Here is a 21,787-nt window from a genome sequence, read left to right as displayed (position 1 = left end):
GGAAGGGAAAGCAAACAAGCACAACAGGACAAACAGGGCAAACAGGCAAATGTGTGGCCGACAGTGCAAACAATGCAAACTCTCACCGATTAGGTAATTGCCACGGTTCCTGGCGGCGCTAGGCCCAAACAGGCAGGTCCGCGGCCGGGAGATGCCCGAAACTCGGCTTAGCATTGGCTGGCGAAAAGTTTTCGGGCAAACCTTCAATTTTTCACTCTTTTTTTTCTCCGAGAATTAGAGGACAAGACAACAACAACAACATCATCATCATCATCGCTGCCGCCCAACTCCTTCGCTCCGTCCTCCTGCTTTAACCTCTCCCTCAGGTCTCTCTTTTTCTTTTAGTCCTTCACTCCCCACTCTCTTCGTGGTTTTTTCGTGTTTTAGACCGTCGCAATGGCTGCTACCGGATCCCCCAAGTTGGACAATGTCGTCCCCATCGCTCCTCCGGCTCCCCAGATGAGCGGACTCCAGCTCTACTCCAGATTCGCCTTCGCTGGTGCTGTCTGCTGTTCGGTTACTCATGGTGCCCTCACTCCCGTTGATGTGTACGTATCCCTGTGTTGCTGCTCCCGTTTTGCGCCTTTTCACGCTCTTGGGGAACTCCCTGCTCTTTCGCGCCGAGACTTGCCGTCGCTAACTCAGACGGACAATATGTAGTGTCAAGACAAGAATCCAGCTCGACCCAGTCACCTACAACAGAGGCATGATTTCTGGATTCAGACAGGTTGTCCAGAATGAGGGTGCTGCTGCCCTCATGACTGGCTTCGGTCCTACTGCTGCCGGTTACTTCTTACAGGGTGCGCTCAAGTTCGGTGGATACGAATTCTTCAAGAAGCAATCTATCGATCTCCTTGGCTACGAGACTGCTCGCGACAACCGCACTGCCGTCTACCTTGCCTCTTCTGCCCTCGCTGAGTTCTTCGCCGATATTGCCCTCTGCCCCCTTGAAGCCACCCGTATCCGTCTCGTCTCTGAGCCAACCTTTGCCTCTGGTCTCCTCGGCGGTTTCAGCAAGATCTTGAAGAACGAGGGTGTCGGTGCTTTCTACTCGGGTTTCGGTCCTATCCTCTTCAAACAGTGAGCCCTATCAGCACCCACCCCCCCACACCATTCAAAGCTGCTAACCTGTATGTAGGGTTCCATACACCATGGCCAAGTTCGTCGTCTTCGAGAAGGTCTCTGAAGCTATCTACGGTCAATTGGGCAAGGACACTCTCTCCGACGGTGCCAAGACTGGTGTTAACCTCACCTCCGGTTTGATCGCCGGTCTCGCTGCCGCCATTGTTTCCCAGCCTGCCGACACTATGCTCAGCAAGATCAACAAGACCAAGGGATTGCCAGGAGAAAGCACTGTCTCCCGCCTTATCAAAATTGGCGGTGAACTCGGCCTCAAGGGTTCTTTCAGCGGTCTTGGTGCTCGTCTCTTCCTTGTTGGCGCTATCACTGCTGGTCAATTCGCTATCTACGGTATGCTTCCCCTTATCGCTGTTGAACTTGAACGCATTCTAATTTACCATCTGTGTTTAGGTGACATTAAGAGAGTCCTCAATGCCACTGGAGGTGTCGAGTTGGCTAAATAAACGGGCTTTCTGATGCATTTCGCCCAAACCTCCCACCATATCCGACGATACCAACTTTTTTCCCGAGTTAAATTAGACCACTGTCCCAGCCGCTCCTAGGTTTTTGAACCTGGTTTTCTAGATTTGTTCCCTAAAGAAAATCGATGCGCCAGCAGTTGCTTTTTCAAATAGAGCTACTACCCCCCCAAGTGATTGTACCGTTACATGTATGACCACTTTGTACAATTCGGACACCTTTTCTTCCAAAACAGTTTGTGCATCTGAGGGCTGGATTGCATTGCATGTGGGATAGATTCTTGTTTTGGACTCAAAGATACTTTTTGTGTGCACAAAAGACGTCGTTTTTTTTTTTTTGATAGAGCTTTGATCTCCTTTGTTGTTTGGTTCCTTTTTTTTTTTTTTTTATTTTGGAAACGTTCTTTAGCAAATTAATGAATTCGTTTTTGTTTCCCTACCTCGACCGCATTCGATTTCAAGTCCGGGAATCTAGGTGCCCGATTTGCCGAAGCGAATGGAAGAAAATTGTAACATGAGGTGCATATTAACCAATTGGTGCCGTGTTGATATAGAGCGTATGGATAGAGTCAAGACCTGGACAGCAAATATCACTTTAGGGGCCTCCAACCTCTTTACGGAAAACACATTTCCCGATGTCTAAACAGCTCATTGTTCCATCTCCAGTGTCTCTCATTCGAAAATCAGATGTTCACTCGCCCGGTCCCCAATATTCAACGATCTCCAACCTTCTCTCTCCTCTCGCACCTTCGAAATGGAGTAGAATTGTTTGTGAAAACTTCGGATACGCCTTGTGAAATGACGAGATCATTCCCAGTGATACTATAAGTTATATCGTAAATACATGGTGGTAAGTCGTGTCGCGAAGCCTTCTGGGCAGCGTAAGGCACACGAGCTTCTCAGAAAAGAATAATGGGAGATGATGCGACAAGCAACTGGCAGGTAATATTGTTTATCACAGATCCTGCTATCAGAGCAAAGAGATTGCACAGAGCTATAGACCTGAATAAGTCCAGAGGAAAGCTGGCCTTTCTGCGACAGCGTTGAGAACTTAGTATGCCAACGCCTTGGATTGTGACAAACCCGACAGAACCTGCTTCATCAGAACGCACTTTGTAGAAAAGGAATACTCCGTACGGAGTGATGCTGAGGATATCATCTCGTACCTCCAGACAGCCGTCTCCGCGATCCAAGTCAACTTGCGTCATTGGAGTGTCAAGGGGACCGAGCCCGGATAGTTGGTTAGTTATTAGCGTTTTGGTTGGCGAGCGACCTCCGAGCTAATCAAATGTTTTACCACATCATCATTCTTGCCAGCTGGAGTCAACCTGCAGTGACATGATACGAGCCCAGCGTGATACAAGACATTGTCCAGTCTCATAGCTATCTTTCTTGTCTTGGGCTTCATCTCGCCAGACACTTCAGTTATAACCGCTGCAATCTCCCAGCTTACCACTTTTACAGCATATGGAGTTATCGGTATAGAAGTACCCTGACAATGTCCGGTGCCGAAACCAGCACGGCCGACTTGTCTTCGGCGCAGCAGGAAGCTTTGCAGACGTACATCGCAGTGACCGGTCAGGAACCTTCGGACGCCATACCACTTCTCCAACGCTCCGAGTGGAATGTCCAGGTGAGCCTACAGTCTCAAATCAGCCAAAATACCAGGGGCCGTATGAAAGGGCCTGCCTGGGTCTGACCAGCTTCATAGATTGCTATTACAAAATTCTTCGATGGCGAAGGCCCTGATCTCCTTGCCGAAACTCAAGCTTCGATCCCTCCACCTGCTCCTCGAGTCGCGCAAAACTTGATGAATGACCTCGACGCCTTCCCCCGCCCATCCTCTCTCACATCCCGCGGTCTACAGGCCGCACCAAGAATATCCACACAGCCGAGCGAACCAGCACCTTTCCGGCCCCCTTTCCTCCTGGCGATCCTTTTCTCGCCTTTTAATTTCCTGTATCGAATACTGGCGAGCTCTCTTCGCCTCTTTGGAACCTTTTTCCCCATCTTACCTCGGATGTTAAATAATCTTGTCGCGTCGACGATCCAGGACAAAGGCACCAGTGGACGGAGATCATTGGGCCCGAAAGACACGGCAGTACGCTTCATTCGCGAGTTTGAGGAGGAATATGGGCCAAATTCCTTACCTTGGTTGGACAGTGGGTACAACATGGCGTTGGAAAAGGCCCACAGGGAGCTGAAGTTCTTGCTCGTTGTCTTGCTATCACCGGAGCATGATGATACGAACGACTGGGTTCGGAACACACTTCTCAGCGAGGAAGTACGGGAATACTTAACCGATTCCACGAATAATATCTTGCTATGGGGCGGTAACGTTCAAGATTCTGAGGCATACCAAGTCGCCAATTCTATACGCTGCACGAAGTTCCCGTTTGCTGCATTGATAGCCCATACTCCAAGCGTCTCGTCCACTGCTATGTCCATTCTGGCCAGGATCCCGGGCTTAACGTCATCCTCGGGTTTTCTTGAAAAGGTTCGAGCAGGTGTAGATCAGGGAAAAGCTGCCCTCGATAGGGTTCGTTCGTCCAGAGCAGAACAACAAGCTACCAGAACACTCCGAGAACAGCAGGACTCTGCGTATGAACGCTCTCTCGCCATTGATCGGGAGCGAGCCCGACAACGTAGGGAGGCAGAAGCTGAGAAAGCGCGATTAGAGAAGGAAGAGGAAGAAAGACAAGCTGCTGCCGAGAAACTCGCTCGCAACCTAGAGCAGTGGAAGAGATGGCGCGCCCAATCGATTCCTGCTGAACCACCGGTGACAGATAAGGAGGCGGTACGGATTAGCCTTCGATTGACCTCCGGAGAGCGAGTGGTTCGCCGGTTTGATGGGCATGCCGATATTGAGGAGCTATACGCTTTTGTGGAGTGTTACGACATCCTCAACCCGGAATCCAAGGAATCCGCCTCCTCTGCAGTGGAGGTGACGGAGCCTGAAGGCTTCGAGCATAAATATGGCTTCCGTTTGGTCTCTCCTATGCCTCGTATCGTATACGAACTCGCTGCGGGAGGGTCAATCAAACAACGAATCGGCAGAGGGGGTAATTTACTGGTGGAAACGATAGACGACGATGACTCTTCCGAGGGCGAAAGGTAAAATTCTTATATACTGGAACCATAGAGCCTCTGCATTGTATAGCCCGTCGCTGGCCTTAGTTCTAATGGAGTTAGGGGTTAATAGGGGGATACAGCTTGGTCCTCCATTTTTTTTATTTCGCTGTCCGGTTTCTGATTATTGCTTTGCTTGAAAGACTGCCATGTTCTGCTTATGGGATTTCCATTCTGACGTGTTATTGTTATAATATGCGTCTAGCGTTCTATCAATGCTCGAGCCATATCCGAAGTTGAGGATTGCCTCTAAGAAGTTATTTCTAGCTCAAGTTGCTTCGTTTACAATACTCTACGCCTTGCCTGATTAAGTATGCCGTCCATCTAGTCATCGAGCGAGAGGCCCGGCAAACCATCCAAGTTTGCTTCACAGAGAACGCTCATCCTTGAACACATCATCAACTAGAAACAGGAACCGGATACGGTCTCATCCCTTCGGTCCCCAATATAACCACAACAGAATCTGCCCCTAAACCAAGCAAACCAGCATCCGAAGCCGCAATCCGCTGAAGCGCCGCTAGTCCCGCCGCGCCGCACGGGCCCAGCCGGATACCCTGAGATGCCAGATACTCCACAGCTCGGTGCGCCTCGAGATCAGACACGGTGGTGCTGGCATCGACTCCGGCGTGGAGATCGGGCCAAGCTGTTAGCGACACGGTTCCGCAATCGAGCCCATTCATGATGGTCCCTGTGGTCTGGAACGGGGTAAGTTTGCCTGCGACGAGGCTGGCGTGTAGACATGCGGCGGTGTCCGGCTCGACGGTAAGAACAGACACGGGTGGTTCTACTGATTTGCAGTGGGAGACGACAGCGTGGGCGAGTGAGCCCACTCCAACGGGGGTGATGAGGAGTGTGGGTGCCAGAGAGCGGTTCCTGACTTGGGAATCGATTTCGTCGAGCATGGTAGAGTATCCCTCGACGATCCAGCGGGGGATTCTCTCGTAGTTTTCAAACGAAGTGTCTTGAACCAAGATTCCATTGGAACATAACTTGGCCTGCTGGTCTGCCGCGCGAACAGCGGTGTCGTAGTCGCCCTCTATGGCGGTCACGTTGCACCCTTTCTCGCTGGCGATCAAGTCCCTGGTATACTCGTCGAGGCGCCCGGGAACGTATATCTCCGCACTGATGCCTAATAGCTTCGCCATTCTCGCCACGGCTCGCCCGTGATTGCCGTCCGTTGCCGCGAAGAGCCTGATCCCTTTGGCTTGAGCATCATTGGCAAGATTGTCTAAGCGGGCCTCATCTAGTGGGAGGTCTAAATGATCCGTCACAGCTCGAAAGGTTCCCCAGGAGGCGCCCAAGATTTTAAATGAAGGCAGGTCAAATCGGCTGCTTTCATCTTTGATAAACACGGCCTTGATCCCTAGGGACTTGGCGACGTCGGGAAGAGGGATGAGTGGTGAGGGGGAGTATGATGGAAGTGACTGGTGGAACTTGTGGATGTGAGATGAGTTCGGGGAGCGGGACGGAGGGATCTTGTAGGTTCTTGCGTGAGGATTGGTATATGTGGGGCTGTTTCCAGCAGACATTTTTGTGGTTCCAGGAGAAATACTATCCAGATCTCATTCCTGAGAGGACTGGTTTCCTGTGTTTTGATAGATGAGGTGACAAACCCGCGCCCTTCACATCACCGGGTCCTTGGCGAGTTTGTAAAGCGTTTTACTCCACCAGGAGATTTATCATCAGAGAATAATGGCATGTCTTTCTAAGTGAATTTTGCAAGAGGTTGGCCTAAAGCTGATTCCAGCTTTTTGGTGGGAATCCTTGAATGTGTGGATATGCCGCTTCTGGCATCAGATACTTAATTAATGATTTGTCGGTGACTTTACAGGGCCCCAAAAATCGCATGTTGCACACTGAGTTGATTGCCATTGTTTACTCCAAATTCTCTCTGTCACCACTCCTATTTTGTGCTTCAGGAGTACCATCATGATAGCCAATCATAGGCCTATCTCCACCTGTGCGCTGTACAACTCCGGTGCGTTTCTCGAATTGCAATAATCCGGAACAGTGCATAGGCCACCACTAAAGTGGAAACAAATCTACCTGTATCTGTCCTATAAGTGGCCACTTTTCCTCACATCTACCGTTGGCTCCCAGCTCGCATCGAAATGCGTCCACGAAAAATTGTGCGGATGAGGTAGCAATAAATGTCTCCTAGATCACCAGACTTTTTGCTCATTCCTCTTGCTGTACAAAAGGATTGGCTATCTCTTCACTTCCATCCACAGGGGAGATTAGGACTAGCAGCGTTCCACGTGCAACAATCAGGCCTAGAGAGCGGGTTGTCTCGTTGCCCTCGTCATCTGGTCTAATTGTTAGCTATGACTAATAGGTCTCGGGCGAACATCGTAGGCATATGCGATAGAATCCACTTACCACGCATGGTTTCCTTTACTTCGTCGAGGACGAGATTCATGAGTTGGTCGTACCCTTTAAGGGTGCCAGTAACTGTAATCAGATATGCAGGTCAGATTGCTGATGCCCTACAGGCCGAGGCAATAAAAGGGAGCCCAATCAAGTTGCAATGCTTTGCAGAACCGTTTGGCCGTCTGACATGGTCCCATGTAATTGGTGTATTCAAATATCAAGACCAAGCAACGTCGGAACCGGAAGCAGAAAGGAGCCCACTGCGCCACAAAAGCAAGGGATTCGGGGAATTAAAAAAAAATAAAAATAAAAATAAAAATAAAATAAGATATCAACAATAGGATGTGATCCTGAACCCTGCCCTTTCATAGACAATGTTTGATATTCTCCCCAACCAATGAAGAGAGTAGAAATGCATGATGGAACATGGCGGAATCAAAACTGGACGCATATCTGAACAGCAAGGACGACAACTCACCTTCTCTTCCACCGCTGAACTTCACATGGACCTCCTTGTCCATATACTTGGTCAAGTCCAGGATGTTCTCCTTCTTCGGTTTCTCCTGCTGCTGGCCTTGCTGCTGTTGTTGCTGCTGGTAGCCTGCACCGCCACCAGCTGCACCGCCACCTCTTCCACCTCGCCCGCCGCGCCCTCCGCCGCCCCGGCCGCCAGAGCGAGAGAAGCCTCCGCGAAAGGAGCCCCGTTCAGACATTTCGCGTTCCCTGTGTCTAGAATGGGGGCCAAGCGGAATTCTACCGTGTTTCGAATTCTCGGGAGAAATTTGATACTCTGGAAAAGAAATCTGGGCAGCTAGGGGGGAAAGGATGTGTATATGATTGGCTGGGAACGGGATATTGAGGGAGGGGAGGGGGGAAAAGGGTATTATGTATGGAAAATTGCTCCCAAACTCGCAAATATTGCCTGTACTGCGTGTTAGGTCCAGAGCTGCTAGTGCTGCACTCCTTGCCTTCGATGTGCTTCTCCTCTCTGTGGACAGCTTTTGCGCGGTTTCACAACGGCCTGCTGCTCCGTCGCAAATTTGGGAAGTTGGGCAACCATAGTGACTAAGCCAATCCCAGCTCGAGCCCTGGCCGCTTTTAGTAAACCCCAGCGCCCGCAAATACAGCACCGATACAAGACACTCCGATACATGACGGTATGGTAACGGTATTCTTTGTTTTGACTCTGGCGCCATTGAAGATCTCCCGGTTTCCAGGCTGAAGGGGTGAACTTTGCTCCAGAAACCCCCAAAGTTTACTGCTGTCCTCCATCCTCAAGCACGCGCGCAACCTCAACAAGCCTCTTTCTAATGGGTATCTTATTTCATCCTACAAGCTGCTAACAGGTACGCAGTATCTATACAAACAACGCTAGGGCAGCTGCTCCGGCTGTGGCAGTCCCCACGGTCACCAATCCTGCCTGAATAACCGCCTTGTTGTTCAACAGCTTTCCCCATGACCAAACCATATACTTTGTTCCATTCAAGCAATGAAACAAAAACGGCCATGCAATGCTAAACTTGGCTGCTGCTTTGGCAGCAAAAGGCAATGCGCCAAATGCTGCAGCAAGAGAGGCAGATGACAGATCCCAGCCCAGGTACGGGGAGACAACGTATGCCGTGCCGAAGAGGTAGAGCCCCCCCGAAAGCATCATTCCTGTGAGACGTTCAAGGGAAGATACGACGGAGGTTATCTGAAATTTGTAGATACTGAGATGGGGAGAGACTGGACGGTTCAGTCGCTGGGCGGCGAGGATTCTCTGGCCATCTTGAGGTGTTCTCACCTCTGGGCACCCTTTGGTGGACTCGAATCTGGGCGTGTTAGAATGACGGAAAAAAGAGGACCCCACAATCCCCCGACCCCTCCCCCCGACTTACCGGCGCTGATTTGGGACGGCAATGGTCCTTGGAATCCTGGCCGCCTGCCCGGCAGCGAGCCGAGAGAATCGCAGAGGCGAAGGTGATACTGATATTGTTAGTCATTGCACGGAGTACTCTTTCCTGGCGCTTCGTAAGTAAATGATTGGACAGTTAACGTACATATTCGTAAAGTCATAATGTCACTTCGGTCAGCCTTTTGACGGAAGAAAAAAAAAAGAAGAAGCGAATGATCTCAACAAGGCAGATTGTAATGAGTGGCAAGATCATGATCATATTACGGAGACTGTCGGATCTCCTGAACTATAACTAGAAGCTAACTATGCTGACTAATACCTAACTAACTAATACACGTGACACAGATTATTTAGTCCGTTTAGTCCGCGGAGCTGTCGATGTACTGCCCATGCGGAGGGCCTCCGTGCCTTTCACAACAGCAACGGCGTTGGCCCACCCCTGTGACACTTCTGAGGCCATACTCCGTACATAATCGTAATTCTGACCCTGAATGCTCTCCGTGGCCCCGTTCTGTGGCCCTTGCGCTAAAAGGAGACCCCAAAAGTTACACAATAGGGTCTTTGTAATACATAGTAAGGTACACCATCTACAAGTATTAATCTGATAATTCAAGCGAAGAAGTGTGTTTTGCAGCCTTCATTTTAAATAACAATATGTAATATATGCTGGTATTTTTCAGAGGTGTTTATTGTGTAAGGGCCAAAAACACCCGGGTCACGTGGTAAAATTGGTGGCGGACTTCAAATTGCGCAACGTCGTCGTCGTCGTATTGTATTGGTAACGCCCTTCTCCATGTTTCGTACGGGAGGCGCGGTTATTCGAGAATGAGCCGCCCTCTGTCGGGGGGCCTAGATCTAGACGCACCGACCATTCACTGACACGAAGGACGAGCAACCTTGAAAAAGCTGTCATCAACGGGATTTAATTGGATGGCTGGCCCGCGACGCCGCGGAGCTGGCCAGGCTGAACACGCCACGACATGAGAGTGATGAGGGCGGGCAACGAAGACGAAAGAAAGACTCGAGAAGGTGTTTTCAACCTCTGATCTCGACTAGGTAGTTACCCGCGGCCTAGCTGACCCAATATCAACGTTGTCGGTCGGACGATTGGACCCTGCTACATAAATCCCCTTCTTCTGCTCGGGTCCAAATGTTCATCAGACGGGAATTCCCGAGTAAGCCATTACTGGGTCCCAAGAAAATGCAAGGGCATTCCAGAGATGAGAGTTAATGTTCCATCTTTTGGAGCTGCAAATATAGAACCAGGAGAACTGGTTGATCTGAGAGATCTTTTTGAAACAACACCACTTGTTCCAGGCTCTTCCTACCCTTGACGAAAAGGATTATGGCCACTAAGGCCGATCAAAAAATTTGGTGTATTTCTAAAAAGGAAAAGAAGGGGGGGGGGGGGGGGGGGGGGGGTTTTGTTGTGCGCTGCGAAACAAAGTGCTTGTCCTCAATACTTTGAAAGTTCACCGGAAATGTCGCCCAATCACTGTGGAGCTAAATGGTTGTGAAGGGGATCAGGAGCAGCCTGAGAGAATGGCAAAGTGGGATGGCATTCAAGGGCGACGGAAAGAACTGCAGATGCGGAGCGAAAGTGAAGTGCATAGACAAGAGAAGTAGTGACCAGCATATGCGCCGTGAAAAGACAACTTATGAACAAAGGTATCTCTGCGCGCCTTTGCTTGTGGACTTGAAGGGGCGGAGTTAGCTGCGGTGCAGTGCAGGTATCAGGCCCCTACCCTTCCCAATACATGCCGTCCGACGTAGAGACATTGGGTATCGCCATCACCCGATTACAGTACGAGTATGTGGTGCCGCAGCTCAAGAGGCTAAGCATGGAAAACCCTCGGTAAGCTCGACAAGATGGGTTCGGGAGAAACGAATCCCATCCCGCGAATATACTATATGCAGCTCGTCATTCCGTACTCCATACATGGTTCATTTGAAGCCAAATTATTCTCATCCTCCGATATGGAACTGGGGGACGGACCGTATGTAGTTAAGTGAAGACAGTTTGGAACTTTATACCACGGAAGCTCTGTGCGGTGTAGGCTGAAACTTCGACCACACACCCGACCCACCTGTTCGGCGGCCGAGGAGGGCTGTGCGCAACTGGTTTACTGCGCGTGCCGTAACTCAGCGAATCGGCCACGTGAGACGCTAGACCCCTTTTGGGGAGCGGAAAGGACCGGGCGGGATTTGCTGGGTCACGGGCTTTCCGCCGAATTGCGAGGGCCACAGCACAGCGCCAAAAGGTCAAAAGAAAGGAAAGGCGAAGTTGCTCGCAAACAAGGCGCAACGCCCCCCCACCCCGTCGCACGCGGCACGGGAATGTTCTCATGGGAGATATTCCTTAAGATACACTTACCACCGAACTCATACCATGAATGGTGTCCGTGGGAAGCAACTACGGAGTAACTACTCTGTACTCCGTGCATACAAGTTAACAATGACTCCCAAGGCGGGCAGGTCAACGCAGCTTGGTAATATTATGTGTGTGAATGCTGACGGGTGCGAGGCTGGGCTTTTTCAACGGTCCTTTCGGCAAAGGGGACCATGATTTCCGATTTCCAGTTGCCGATGTGTCTCTCCACCCCTCTTTCATCGCAAACCCTTGGCAAGTTTGCTTGGGGGGATCTTGCGGCATAAATAACCAGGGCAGTGTCGACTTCCGTGTCTGGAGATTCGCTCGAGTCTTTGATACCGAGCACACATTATCCATTTGGCTGTTACCTCTCCCTGGTATGAGACTCGTGCCCAAGTGCGCCTTGAAGAGATATGGATATTCCTCCATCCTGCCCCAAAAAAAGGGTCCAGCTCGGGGGGGTGACGATCGCACAGTGCCTCTTCGGGTGGCTGAGGCTGCTCTTGACGGGGGTGACGGTAACTTTTAGCGGTGTAATGACGCCGTAACAAAACAGGGGAGGAATTGACGGGAGGATTGATTCCGGCGAATCACGCTCCGTTCCTGTTCTCAGAATAGACGTATCGTGTAATTGGCGTCGTGTTTTCCGTTCCGTCTTTTGCAAAGCGGTAACTAGGCCAGTTCAGCCAATGATCGTCCCTCGAAGCGCGGTCAAATGTGGCACAGACATTTCTTTTCCTTTGAAACCGACAGCTCTTTTGGTTTTGTAGCCTTCCTCCCCCCCTGCTAGCACCGGACAGTGGGTTCTGGGACCTCATGCTCCAGTCCACAGCCCAAAAGCTCGGTTTCCTGCCGTACTGCCCGTGTAATGATACCGTAACCGCACCTTCCCTCCCTTACTCCACTCCTCCCCCTCTCTCTCTCGCTCTTTCCGTTGTCATTTTTTTTTTTTTTTTTTTTTTATTTTTTTCGCTGTCGCTCTGCTGCGTGCTTTCCTGAAGCAGGGCCTGGCTTTTGCTTTCCCGCGAACTCTAATTCCGTTTCCCTCCCAGCTCGGTCGCTCCTCCACTCTTCCTCCTCTTCGCCCTCTCCCACTCCCACTCCCACTTCCACTCCTCCTCCTCCTCTCCTCCCTCTTCTTCTTCTTCTTCTTCTTCTTCTCCTCCTCCTCCTTTCCCTCCCTCCACCTCTTCGCTCACAGCATTTTTCCACTTCCCTTTGCGCCATCTTCCTTCCCTCTCTCTCCTCCCTCCGTACAGCGCTCGACTGTCCAACTCTATTCATACTTCCTCTGCTAAATTTAACTTTCCCGTCGATTCATCCGCCTTGTTTTCACCACTCTCACTGTTCCGTCCCGGCTCCGCCAGCCTAGTAACCCAACACTCCGTACTCCGATTCAGCTTCAGAGGGCGCGCTGTTGGCCTTGCTGCACCATCCTAACTTCGTTTGGGGGTCAGGTATCTCGGCGCGCGACCGAAGCCTGAGCCGGTCTCGTCTACAACCGTAGCTTTGCAGCGACACACCTTCCCATCGGAAGGGCCGCCACCTCTACCGATGAACATGGCGGACTCCTCGAATAAGCGCCCTCGATCTCCCACCGGTGACTACCCTCCGATAGCTTCCAAGTTGCCGAAGACATCGAATCACCTTCAGATCAACTACCTCGCGCGCCAGTACGCGGAAAATCTCCCCCTGGTCTCTGCCGAAGACACCCTTCCGTCCATCCTTCGGCTCATCGGCGAATACGACGGCGTGCTTCAGCGCCACGAGAGCATCGCCGGAAATCTAGGTGCATGTCCTCTCGGCCCCATCCTCGTGAAGCGATTCGAGCGCCTCTTCGACAGCCCCCCTCGTGTGCTGAAATCTAATGGAAAAGAAGGCACTCATGTGACCTGGCTGGATGTCGTCGAGTTCGCGAAGAATAAACCCGAGCAGTTCAACTTGGAAAAGACCAGGAATGGCGTCCGAGTCTGTCAGATCTATATCAAGCAGAGTCGCGTGGAGATCTCCGAAGAAGACTATATTTTGATTGCTTCCGGCATGCCGCAAAAGATGATTCCCCCACAGCCCATCAGCGAAGACGAGGAGAAGGAGTTAGGGTCTTTGGAGATCTTGGAAAAGAACTTGTCCCATATCATTCAGTTGGCAGACCAAGGTAAGCGGGGATCCCTTTTTGATCTGAAAGCTTTCCTTGCGCATCTAACCTTTTACAGTGTCCGCTCGCGCGAGACAGTTGAACCATCGTCTTAAGAATCGGAGAAATGCTATTATTACGCGACGAGAGAACGACGCTGTTTTAACAACCCAGGGCCAACGCGCGCTCAGTCCCTGGAAAGATTCCAACGGTGCCACAGCTACCGCGAATGGTCAATCGCGTCCACACTCACCAACCTCGGGGTTTGTGGCTGTAAATTCGCGTCCGGAATCCCACAACGACCATATTGTGTCGGGCAGCCACTTTACGTTTTCACAACCAAATACGGATAATGTAACCATAATCAATGGCACCTCGATCAAAGGAGCCTCACCTAGCACGAGAGCGGAGCTGATGAAGAAGTTCTTTACGACATCAGAGCGCAGACTTTATCCCGACGAAGACCTAGTGAACGCAACTTCCGGTCGCCAAAGCTCAAGGTCATCACGGCCTCGTGCATCTGATCCTGGAGAATACATGGGACCATACGCACCGGTAGCCATTCCTAACACTCCATCATCGCTTCTGCCACAGACGAAGTCCACTAACCACTACGAACGAGACGACGGCGGACCGTACAAAGGCGAAATGGTGAGCAGAATGGAGACACTACAGCGGGGTGAACGTGTGCTTCCACCGTGTGATCGCTGTCGCCGATTGCACATGGACTGCCTAAAGAATTTGACTGCTTGTATGGGATGTACAAAGAAGCACGCCAAGTGCTCCTGGAAAGAGGTTAGATTAGAGGAGCTTCGCGACTTATATCCTCGTAAAAGCCAGGAAATTGCTCAAAGCACCACCTCGGACAGGACTGAAATCGTGGAACGCACGAGTTCGTTTAACCCTGTGAATTCCGAAGGACCAAACCCTACTGCCCGACCAGCGTCGGAGCCGCAACAACCCTCGAGGTCCTCGCCTCCCCAAAGATCGCAGAGTGAAAACATGGTTTCAAGTGCCGGTGATGCCAGACGACAGGAGCCTCGGTCGACTGATGGTCATGGCACCAATGGCAAGCGCGTGGAGGCTGAGGACCCGGACGCTCCGGATCCCCTCGCTCAAGCGATCATGGACACAGTAACGCACCACCAGGCCCGTACCGCTGCTGCAGAACGCGAACGAAGAGAAGCTGAAGCCCAGCATGCGATGGCGAAGTAAGGTGGCCCTGTAAATGACGAATGTTGCAACGCTTTTATCCGAGGAGTAGCCCGTTGGGTGCCATGATAGACGGCAAGAGAAATGACGGTTTTATGCCTGTTGATGCCATCACTTCCGATTTCCTTTTTTTTTTTTTTTTTTTTTGCCCCCTCCCTCCCACACTTTTTTGATGTTTGCCTTCGATGTTCCGAGAAAAATACCTTAATATCGTCGGACTTTGTGTTTCCTATCTCTATAGCTTTGACAGCGTCTCTTCTTATATGGGTCCTTAGTTGCCCCCTTTTTTAACTCCCCATTTTCAAAGGTTATTCCCATTTTCAGCGTGATTTGCGATGTATGTATACGGATAATTGCTCGTGGCTCGGTTTTCTTTTTAGCACTTCGAGTTCTTCAGCCCGCGAAATGTTAACAGCTCAGCTCTGGAGTGAAATCTTCAATCGAACTTGCATATACATTTCCGTACGGAGTACGGAGTACATGAACATTGTGTGCGCATTCCATGTCTTGTTTCACTGCAAGAAGGATCAAGTCGCCTTCTGAACTGCCAAAGGGTCCTCTAAACATAAAGCAAATGGCCAGTCGATCGAGAGTGATTAAAATCAATGCAGACCAGCATCAGACGACCCAGACTGGGCGGACGCCGCGGATATGACTTCTTCCTGCGAAGCCGGGCGGCGGTCGAGACAGTAGCCGCGACGCCCGTTGGCTGTCTAAACTCCGCATCGAGAGCGGAATCGCGGAGACTGATCTGACTAAGCTGACGAATATGGATCGGGACTAGCGCGGAACGAAGCGGCCGGACGGGGAGGTCCGGCTGACATAAGCACTGCGAAAAGTGCCGAGAGGGAGAGCCGCAGCGGCGGGCGGCGGGCAGAAGAAGCACACGCGCGACGGCGACAGCGGGGACCAGCGATGACAGACGTGTTTGTCATCCGCGGAAGGGCGGCCGTCATCGTGAGTTTCTCGGCGCTCGAGCAGCCGCTTTGGGGGTCTCCGATTCGTCCAACTACCTGAGTTTTGGCCCGATGGCGCACCGTGATATCAGACCCATCCGGAGGACGATGAGGTGTGCGACTGGCGACAGGGTGGGTGGAGGCGGGCTAAATATCTTTCCACCCCGCTCTCCAGGTTCTCCGGGCATTGCAAGACCTTTAAATTGTTGAAATTGGCTGGGAGTGCCCGCATTGCTGTCATTCAATTTCTTCTTCCTCTTGCCTCTCTCTCTCTCTCTCTCTCTCTCTCTGTGTGTGTGTGTGTGTGTTACTTTTCTGCGAGTCGCGCTGTATACAATCGACAAGACTGTTTGCTTACATATACACAGCTATCCTTGATACAAACTCGAAAGAGACACTTGCAGCCATGGATCCCTCAAAGGTCACCATCGCTCCGTTGAAGGATCTCACCATTGAGAACATCACTGATAACACCATCCTGATCAATTCGCAATGTCCCGATGCTCGTATGAAGTATGTCATGGAAAGACTAGTCACGCATTTACACGACTTCGCCCGTGAGACAAGACTCAGCACCCAGGAGTGGATGGCCGGATTGTTGTTCTTGACGGAGGTTGGCAAGATTTGCTCTGACGTCCGACAGGTTTGTTTTCCTCTCTTCCTCTCGTCTTGGACCTGAGCGCCTTTTTTTTTTCCCCTCGTGACCCTCCTATCTAACTAGGAATAGGAATTCATCCTTCTCTCCGACGTTCTTGGCCTCTCCCTCCTCATCGACGCAATTGATCACCCCAAACCAGCCGGTTCCACTGAAGGAACCGTGCTCGGCCCCTTCCACACCCACGACGCCGAACACCTCGACTCCGGCTCCAAACTCTCACACGATCCCGAAGGCGACCCGCTCGTTGTCGTCTGCAACGTCAAGGACACCAATGGCAAGCCTGTCGAGGGTGTCAAGGTTGACATCTGGGAGACCGATTCCACAGGCCACTACGACGTGCAGCATGCCAACCGCACCCAGCCCGATGGACGAGGAGTCTTGCACAGCGATGCACAGGGTAACTTCTGGTTCAAGGCCATCAAGCCCGTTCCATATCCCATCCCCCACGACGGTCCGGTGGGCAAACTGTTGATGATGTTGAAACGCCACCCATATCGTCCTGCTCATATGCACTTCATGTTCGAAAAGCCAGGATATGACCATCTGATCTCGTACGCTCCTCCTCTGCCCCACTCAATCCTCCTTACGGGAGAAAAAAAAAAAAAAAAAAAAAAAAAAAGGGCAAAAAAAGGCTTGATGCTAACTTGTGTTCTAGCTCCCTCTTCCTCCGTGGTGACCCCTTCGAAAGCTCTGATGCCGTCTTTGGCGTTAAGTCCTCCCTTGTCGTCGACACCACCACCATCACCGACCCCGCAATGGCTGCTAAGTATGGTGTCCCAGTCGGCACCTCTTTGCTCGTCCACAACTTCGTCCTTGTATCCGATAAGGAGACAAAGGACCTGAGAGATAGAAATTCCACGGAGGCATTGGCCAAGCTGGGCCGCAAAGTGAAGATTGTGAACGGATTGCCAGTTCCTGATTTGGATTAAACAGGAAAATCCTTTTACAATCTTCGGGATATTATTCTTGCTTTGTTTTTTTATATTTACCTCGGGAGAAAATGGCCGTTTTCTCCTTGGTGGTATGTCTGGATGATGCTACGTGAAAATGCTTTTGATATACCGGTCTGGTAGCTCTGAGATTATACCTCCCAACTCAGCTTTTTTTTAAATTTCTCCTTTTTCCTTGGTATAACCACCATTCTCGATTTTGCACCACAGGAGATAGCTGGGTAATTCAAGGGAGCATTCGTGCCATAGACCATTCGGGAGTTGTGACCAGACATGACCAGCGTGACCTACTAGGCTATATTAATTGGCCAATCTCGACCGAGCACAGATCGAAGGGTGCAGCACGGCTACTTGATTCATACAAACAAAAAGGTAATAATATTGGAACCACCTGAGGGGATATCCATCACATACGCAAATACACGTCAGACCAGAGAAATAGAAATTCACCCATCATTAATCATAATATGGACAAAAGAAAAGTGGGAACACAACATATATGCATCATTATCTCCCGATCAACTCCTCACTCTCATCCACAATTACCTTACTTTTCCCCTTTCCGGTATCAACTTTCTTCTTTTCCTCTCTCAAGGCCCTCACACTGTCCTCGTCCTCAACCCAGCCGCCACCAACATCCTCACTTGTCTCCAACATCTCCACACCAACCCTCAAGTTCAATCCCGCACTTAACGCTCTCTGAACCTTGACCTCTCTCTTTTCAGCCACAAGCCCTCTCAACACCCTGACTAGGAACCCGGAAAGGATATCCACGCTCCAGCTATCAGGGACAAGGGAGAGAACCTCTCCAACGTCGTACAGAGGTGCAAAGCGGGTGAGCAGATCGGAGGTACGTTCAACGCGATCTGATAGGTCTGTGATCTGAAGGAATTCCTTCAGGAGATGGTAGAAAAGGTCTTTTCGGTGTGGTGGGACCGTGGTTCCAGGCATGGTGGAAGATGTTGAGTAGGACGATGCAAATCCTCCAAAGAGGCAATATCGGATAGCAGTGTCGTAGTCTCCAAGTCCATGGGTGAGTAAATGAAGAGCTTCGTGGTGGCGGCCTTGGCGACTCCCTAGGATGATGCTTTCGGAGACGAGTTCGTTCTGAAATGGTTCGATGCGGGCTAGGACAGTGGGGATTGAGTATGCAAGGTCGTGGGGACGGGGAGTTGATGTAAACTGGCTTCTGGACTCGCCGCCAAGAAGCTGGAGGAGTCGAAGGCGTGACTGCCACCAATGCTCGGGTGGCGCGTTTTCTGATATGAATCCTAGATATGATGGTTTGGGGGGCCGAAGGGCCCTGTATGTAGAGTATGACTCGGCCAGGGATGCCCGTGCTTGTACAGACGTTTCAAGGACTGTCAGCACCGTGTCGAGATAGTATCCGATGAGATCATCGGCATATTGAGAATACTAGACATATAAGCCTCTGCGCGAGAAATTAAAGAACACGGCACACGTACATTCTTCACAAATACCAGGTGCTCCAAATATACTTGCACAGCACCTGGCGCTTTTGCTTTCAACATGAATACCACTTGCCCTGGGTCAAGTTTGACCCTGCTGGTATCGTCCGCAAAGACTTTTATTCCCAAAGAAGGGTTCCGGGCAGCAAGCCAGCAGCCGTATTCCTCGACGACTTGATTGTCTCTAATTTTCACAAGGTACTTTCGCACCTGCATTTCCGCTGCTGGGACAGATAACTCCCCTCCGGCATCCATTTCGCCCTCAATTATCCTCTTCCACGTCATAAGCACATGTTTGGACATTTTCCGGCTCTGATATAATCGGCTAAGCACGAATAGTCTTCGGTATCTCTCTAGGAGTTCAATCGCGCGATTAAAGTCTCCTTTCCAGTTATCGACCAATTTGTTTAGTTCTGTGCGCACGAAAGATGAAGTGGGGATGTCAGTTGAAAGAAACTCGCCACCATCGATCTCTAGCAATAGGTGTAATAATGCCGCATCCACGCTGTCGAAGACATAATTTTCATCGGTGACACTTCCATAGCCTCGTTTCTTCTGCCATGAGAGCAAATATCGTACGAGCATTTCGAATACATGTACATTCATGCTAGAAGAGACGTGATTTGTCAAGTCGTCACCCGAAGGATTGACCAACGGTTCGACGACCATCGCGAGGCCACGATTAATCCAGATTCCCTGAGGACCCTGAAGTACTTCCTCTCTCAGCAACGGGATCACGAGTAAGACGATTCGAGGATCTAAACCGCCATGGACAAGTGCAGTTTCCGTTAACTTTATCATATCCCCCATTTGCGCATCTTTGTCAGCAGAAATGAGTTTTGCAAAAAGAACCAGGCTCGCCTTCTGCTTGACATAGTTTAAACCAAGGAATTCATTTTCCGTCTTCGGCACAAGAGTATCAATTTCATCCAGCAGGTTTATTATCGCTTTCAAGTCTCCTTTCTGATGATCACTGCTTGTCTCTGGCTGGGCAAGTCGCAGAGAATTTTCTAGTTGAAGCGCTAAGGGGTTTCGAACTACACGCCATATGCAGTTGCCACCCCAGAGGAGGATATTGCTGTGGACATAGCCGAGATTGACGGCAATTTTGGCCTCTTCTTGATTTCTTTGCGCCTCCCATCCTTGCCGAAAATCAAGACCGGATGATTGCTCTATTTCCTGTGATTCAAACAACTCCTTTTCTTTTTTTAATTGTTGGATGGACGCTTCAGTCCTCGGGTCAGCACTCTCGAGTGGAGTGCGAGGAGGCGAGCGCAAAAAAGACGATTTTAATCGCACCATCTGCATTATTTCTCCGACTTCGGAAAAACTCAATTGGTTTGAGCTGACTGTTTTGCGGATTCCAACAGGGAGAGACAGGAAGCTGTCCAACGGGATCGATAACGACGACTTATGTCTGTCATCCCCCCCTGGGTCAACATCCCACCTCTGCGCCTCGATGTGTTTTGAGACCTCTCCATCATTTTCAACGCTAACCACAGCAAGGACGTATCCCTCTTCGGTATCGTTGTTGGCAATAGACTCGGTATTTTCATTATGATTATCAAGCACGATACACTCCGGGTACCTTTGGAATTCTATTGTGCCCCTTGTTCCTTCACCATCAAGGTTCACAAACATACCCACCCCGACGCCGGACGCTTCGGTGCCAGTAATAAACAAGAACTCCGTAGGGGTTGGAGATAAAACATGAGGTTTGAACTTGGAACTTTCAGAGGTTGATGATGACGGTGGTGGTAGTGGTAGTGGCTTTTGGGTCGCAGGTTGCACTCCGGAGCCATTGCGGGAAGACTCAGAAGGCTGATGTGTATGGTTAGAATGCGAACTTTCTGGAGAATATATCCTTGAAACTCCATTGCTTGGTTCGGGAGTCCTCGACAGAGAACGCTCCAGGATCGCGGCTTGGGCACGGCGGACACGGTCATCTGTACCACCAATAAGAGTGTTGAGACTTGAGCTCCTGGCATGTATTCGGCTCTCATTTGGTAACATATTTCCATTGGAGGGTGCCAAAGAAACGGGCGTCGGCGTTCCGTCCCTATGGGGGATATCCTCCACCCGATAGTCAGCCGGTTCCTCCGAGGAACATATCGTGGAAAGAGGTATCTTTTGGCGCCTCTCTACGTCAAGGAGGGAATAAGAATGGCCGTCTGCGACACATGCAATATTATCTCGACGGGCACCAGCAAGACAACCGGGAAACTCTATGCTCCTCACTCGTCGCGGCTCATCTCCCATCCTGACCAGCATTAGGTTATTCTGCCTCGCTATCATAATGACAGGATCTCCCGCTTCTTCCTCGTTGGCTGATTCATTAAGGTCGAGTGCTCCGCTCCATGTGCAATTCCCCACCCTCGCAGTTCCGTAAGCCGGACTGAGCTCCGGAAGAGAGTAGAATGTGACGACTCCATTGCACAAAATGCACGCTTTATTTGCGCGCGGGACGACTATAATCTGCTGAACATCCGTAGGCGTATGCGAATTTGAACTGGTTGTAGTTGCAGCAATTGGTAATCTGGATGCTAGTATGAACGTTGGCTCAGCCGTCCCACTGTCTGCGGCGTCGGCCGGAAGGGAAACGAAGTGTAGAACTTCTCCGAGAGAGGTGCCAACGTAAAGATTACCATCTGCATAAAGGCAAAAATTAGCAAATACTCCCGCTCAAACTGAAGATAGGACATACTCCAGTATTCTACACATGTGATGTGAGCGCCCTCATCGCCTTGCTCTGTCGATACCGGGACGTTATCGACAAGCTGTCTGAGAACATAGGGGCCAGTCTCAGGCGGACTCAGCCGCCGACGTTTTCTGGGCCCATTAATGTCGCCATCTGCGCCCATGATCACCTTTCCCCTTGTCACCGTTGAACTGTTCCATGCGGAGTTGGTTGGTAGTCTTCCCGGTCGCAGTAGTTAACGCCGTAGGCAGGGCAGTTCACGGCAGCTAACCACGGAGGAACGTTAACCCGGATGATACGTACGACTCCACGCGAGGAGGTTGTCACCCTTTGAACAGGCCACTCAAT

The 21,787-nt window shown here is 50.7% G+C and overlaps 10 protein-coding genes across 10 annotated transcripts; 4 read left to right on the top strand and 6 right to left on the bottom strand.

The window, feature by feature from the left end:
* The first annotated feature begins 229 nt into the window (after positions 1 to 229).
* CIMG_03205 (mitochondrial phosphate carrier protein) lies at positions 230 to 2,036 on the top strand. Its single transcript, XM_001243763.2, has 4 exons — positions 230 to 548; positions 661 to 1,080; positions 1,139 to 1,470; positions 1,531 to 2,036. Exons 1-4 carry the CDS (start codon positions 397 to 399, stop codon positions 1,581 to 1,583), a joined length of 957 nt encoding a protein of 318 aa, XP_001243764.1. The 5' UTR covers positions 230 to 396; the 3' UTR covers positions 1,584 to 2,036.
* Positions 2,037 to 2,926: 890 nt separating this feature from the next.
* CIMG_03204 (UBX domain-containing protein) lies at positions 2,927 to 5,017 on the top strand. Its single transcript, XM_001243762.2, has 2 exons — positions 2,927 to 3,231; positions 3,310 to 5,017. Exons 1-2 carry the CDS (start codon positions 3,097 to 3,099, stop codon positions 4,714 to 4,716), a joined length of 1,542 nt encoding a protein of 513 aa, XP_001243763.1. The 5' UTR covers positions 2,927 to 3,096; the 3' UTR covers positions 4,717 to 5,017.
* On the bottom strand, positions 4,884 to 6,448 carry CIMG_03203 (diaminopropionate ammonia-lyase family protein). Its single transcript, XM_001243761.2, has one exon. The coding sequence runs from the start codon at positions 6,254 to 6,256 to the stop codon at positions 5,126 to 5,128; it is 1,131 nt and encodes a 376-aa protein (XP_001243762.1). The 5' UTR covers positions 6,257 to 6,448; the 3' UTR covers positions 4,884 to 5,125.
* A 66-nt stretch (positions 6,449 to 6,514) lies between these two features.
* CIMG_03202 (U6 snRNA-associated Sm-like protein LSm7) lies at positions 6,515 to 8,098 on the bottom strand. The gene is made up of 3 exons (XM_001243760.2): positions 7,576 to 8,098; positions 7,107 to 7,178; positions 6,515 to 7,033 (listed from the first exon to the last, which is right to left on the bottom strand). Exons 1-3 carry the CDS (start codon positions 7,808 to 7,810, stop codon positions 6,906 to 6,908), a joined length of 435 nt encoding a protein of 144 aa, XP_001243761.1. The 5' UTR covers positions 7,811 to 8,098; the 3' UTR covers positions 6,515 to 6,905.
* Positions 8,099 to 8,454: 356 nt separating this feature from the next.
* Positions 8,455 to 9,152, bottom strand: CIMG_03201 (succinate dehydrogenase, cytochrome b556 subunit; the record flags this gene model as incomplete). The annotated part of the gene is made up of 3 exons (XM_001243759.2): positions 8,455 to 8,908; positions 8,975 to 9,062; positions 9,137 to 9,152. 3 exons carry the CDS (start codon positions 9,150 to 9,152, stop codon positions 8,455 to 8,457), a joined length of 558 nt encoding a protein of 185 aa, XP_001243760.2.
* Positions 9,153 to 10,572: 1,420 nt separating this feature from the next.
* Positions 10,573 to 11,385, bottom strand: CIMG_13688 (uncharacterized protein). The gene has a single exon (XM_004446261.1). It carries the CDS (start codon positions 11,336 to 11,338, stop codon positions 10,997 to 10,999), a length of 342 nt encoding a protein of 113 aa, XP_004446318.1. The 5' UTR covers positions 11,339 to 11,385; the 3' UTR covers positions 10,573 to 10,996.
* A 937-nt stretch (positions 11,386 to 12,322) lies between these two features.
* Positions 12,323 to 12,646, bottom strand: CIMG_03199 (uncharacterized protein; the record flags this gene model as incomplete). The annotated part of the gene is made up of 1 exon (XM_001243757.1): positions 12,323 to 12,646. One exon carries the CDS (start codon positions 12,644 to 12,646, stop codon positions 12,323 to 12,325), a length of 324 nt encoding a protein of 107 aa, XP_001243758.1.
* A 276-nt stretch (positions 12,647 to 12,922) lies between these two features.
* Positions 12,923 to 15,135, top strand: CIMG_03198 (C6 zinc finger domain-containing protein; the record flags this gene model as incomplete). Its single annotated transcript, XM_001243756.2, has 2 exons — positions 12,923 to 13,517; positions 13,576 to 15,135. The coding sequence occupies 2 exons, from the start codon at positions 12,923 to 12,925 to the stop codon at positions 14,709 to 14,711; spliced, it is 1,731 nt and encodes a 576-aa protein (XP_001243757.1). The 3' UTR covers positions 14,712 to 15,135.
* An 844-nt stretch (positions 15,136 to 15,979) lies between these two features.
* On the top strand, positions 15,980 to 17,511 carry CIMG_03197 (catechol dioxygenase). Its single transcript, XM_001243755.2, has 3 exons — positions 15,980 to 16,307; positions 16,392 to 16,873; positions 16,978 to 17,511. The coding sequence occupies exons 1-3, from the start codon at positions 16,071 to 16,073 to the stop codon at positions 17,249 to 17,251; spliced, it is 993 nt and encodes a 330-aa protein (XP_001243756.1). The 5' UTR covers positions 15,980 to 16,070; the 3' UTR covers positions 17,252 to 17,511.
* A 116-nt stretch (positions 17,512 to 17,627) lies between these two features.
* Positions 17,628 to 21,625, bottom strand: CIMG_03196 (TGF beta receptor associated protein 1). Its single transcript, XM_001243754.2, has 3 exons — positions 21,446 to 21,625; positions 18,739 to 21,389; positions 17,628 to 18,688 (listed from the first exon to the last, which is right to left on the bottom strand). Exons 1-3 carry the CDS (start codon positions 21,600 to 21,602, stop codon positions 17,780 to 17,782), a joined length of 3,717 nt encoding a protein of 1,238 aa, XP_001243755.1. The 5' UTR covers positions 21,603 to 21,625; the 3' UTR covers positions 17,628 to 17,779.
* Positions 21,626 to 21,787: the final 162 nt, after the last annotated feature.

This window comes from Coccidioides immitis (assembly GCF_000149335.2).
Source record: "Coccidioides immitis RS genomic scaffold supercont3.6, whole genome shotgun sequence".
In the NCBI taxonomy this organism is placed as follows: Eukaryota; Fungi; Ascomycota; class Eurotiomycetes; order Onygenales; family Onygenaceae; genus Coccidioides; species Coccidioides immitis.
This window is presented reverse-complemented; position numbering and strand designations above follow the sequence as displayed.

What these genes read in the sequence shown, in the direction of transcription:
- CIMG_03205 (XM_001243763.2), top strand. Translation starts at nt 397, where the DNA reads ATGGCTGCTACCGGATCCCCCAAGTTGGACAATGTCGTCCCCATCGCT. An exon ending in GCCCTCACTCCCGTTGATGT is followed by an intron (nt 549 to 660) that starts GTACGTATCCCT and finishes GACAATATGTAG; the next exon opens with TGTCAAGACAAGAATCCAGC. An exon ending in TGGTCAATTCGCTATCTACG is followed by an intron (nt 1,471 to 1,530) that starts GTATGCTTCCCC and finishes ATCTGTGTTTAG; the next exon opens with GTGACATTAAGAGAGTCCTC.
- CIMG_03204 (XM_001243762.2), top strand. Translation starts at nt 3,097, where the DNA reads ATGTCCGGTGCCGAAACCAGCACGGCCGACTTGTCTTCGGCGCAGCAG. An exon ending in GCTCCGAGTGGAATGTCCAG is followed by an intron (nt 3,232 to 3,309) that starts GTGAGCCTACAG and finishes CCAGCTTCATAG; the next exon opens with ATTGCTATTACAAAATTCTT.
- CIMG_03203 (XM_001243761.2), bottom strand. Translation starts at nt 6,256, where the DNA reads ATGTCTGCTGGAAACAGCCCCACATATACCAATCCTCACGCAAGAACC.
- CIMG_03202 (XM_001243760.2), bottom strand. Translation starts at nt 7,810, where the DNA reads ATGTCTGAACGGGGCTCCTTTCGCGGAGGCTTCTCTCGCTCTGGCGGC. An exon ending in GTTCAGCGGTGGAAGAGAAG is followed by an intron (nt 7,179 to 7,575) that starts GTGAGTTGTCGT and finishes ATCTGATTACAG; the next exon opens with TTACTGGCACCCTTAAAGGG. An exon ending in AGTAAAGGAAACCATGCGTG is followed by an intron (nt 7,034 to 7,106) that starts GTAAGTGGATTC and finishes CAATTAGACCAG; the next exon opens with ATGACGAGGGCAACGAGACA.
- CIMG_13688 (XM_004446261.1), bottom strand. Translation starts at nt 11,338, where the DNA reads ATGAGAACATTCCCGTGCCGCGTGCGACGGGGTGGGGGGGCGTTGCGC.
- CIMG_03197 (XM_001243755.2), top strand. Translation starts at nt 16,071, where the DNA reads ATGGATCCCTCAAAGGTCACCATCGCTCCGTTGAAGGATCTCACCATT. An exon ending in TTTGCTCTGACGTCCGACAG is followed by an intron (nt 16,308 to 16,391) that starts GTTTGTTTTCCT and finishes AACTAGGAATAG; the next exon opens with GAATTCATCCTTCTCTCCGA. An exon ending in GGATATGACCATCTGATCTC is followed by an intron (nt 16,874 to 16,977) that starts GTACGCTCCTCC and finishes CTTGTGTTCTAG; the next exon opens with CTCCCTCTTCCTCCGTGGTG.
- CIMG_03196 (XM_001243754.2), bottom strand. Translation starts at nt 21,602, where the DNA reads ATGGGCGCAGATGGCGACATTAATGGGCCCAGAAAACGTCGGCGGCTG. An exon ending in CACATGTGTAGAATACTGGA is followed by an intron (nt 21,390 to 21,445) that starts GTATGTCCTATC and finishes GCCTTTATGCAG; the next exon opens with ATGGTAATCTTTACGTTGGC. An exon ending in ACCTGGTATTTGTGAAGAAT is followed by an intron (nt 18,689 to 18,738) that starts GTACGTGTGCCG and finishes TTATATGTCTAG; the next exon opens with TATTCTCAATATGCCGATGA.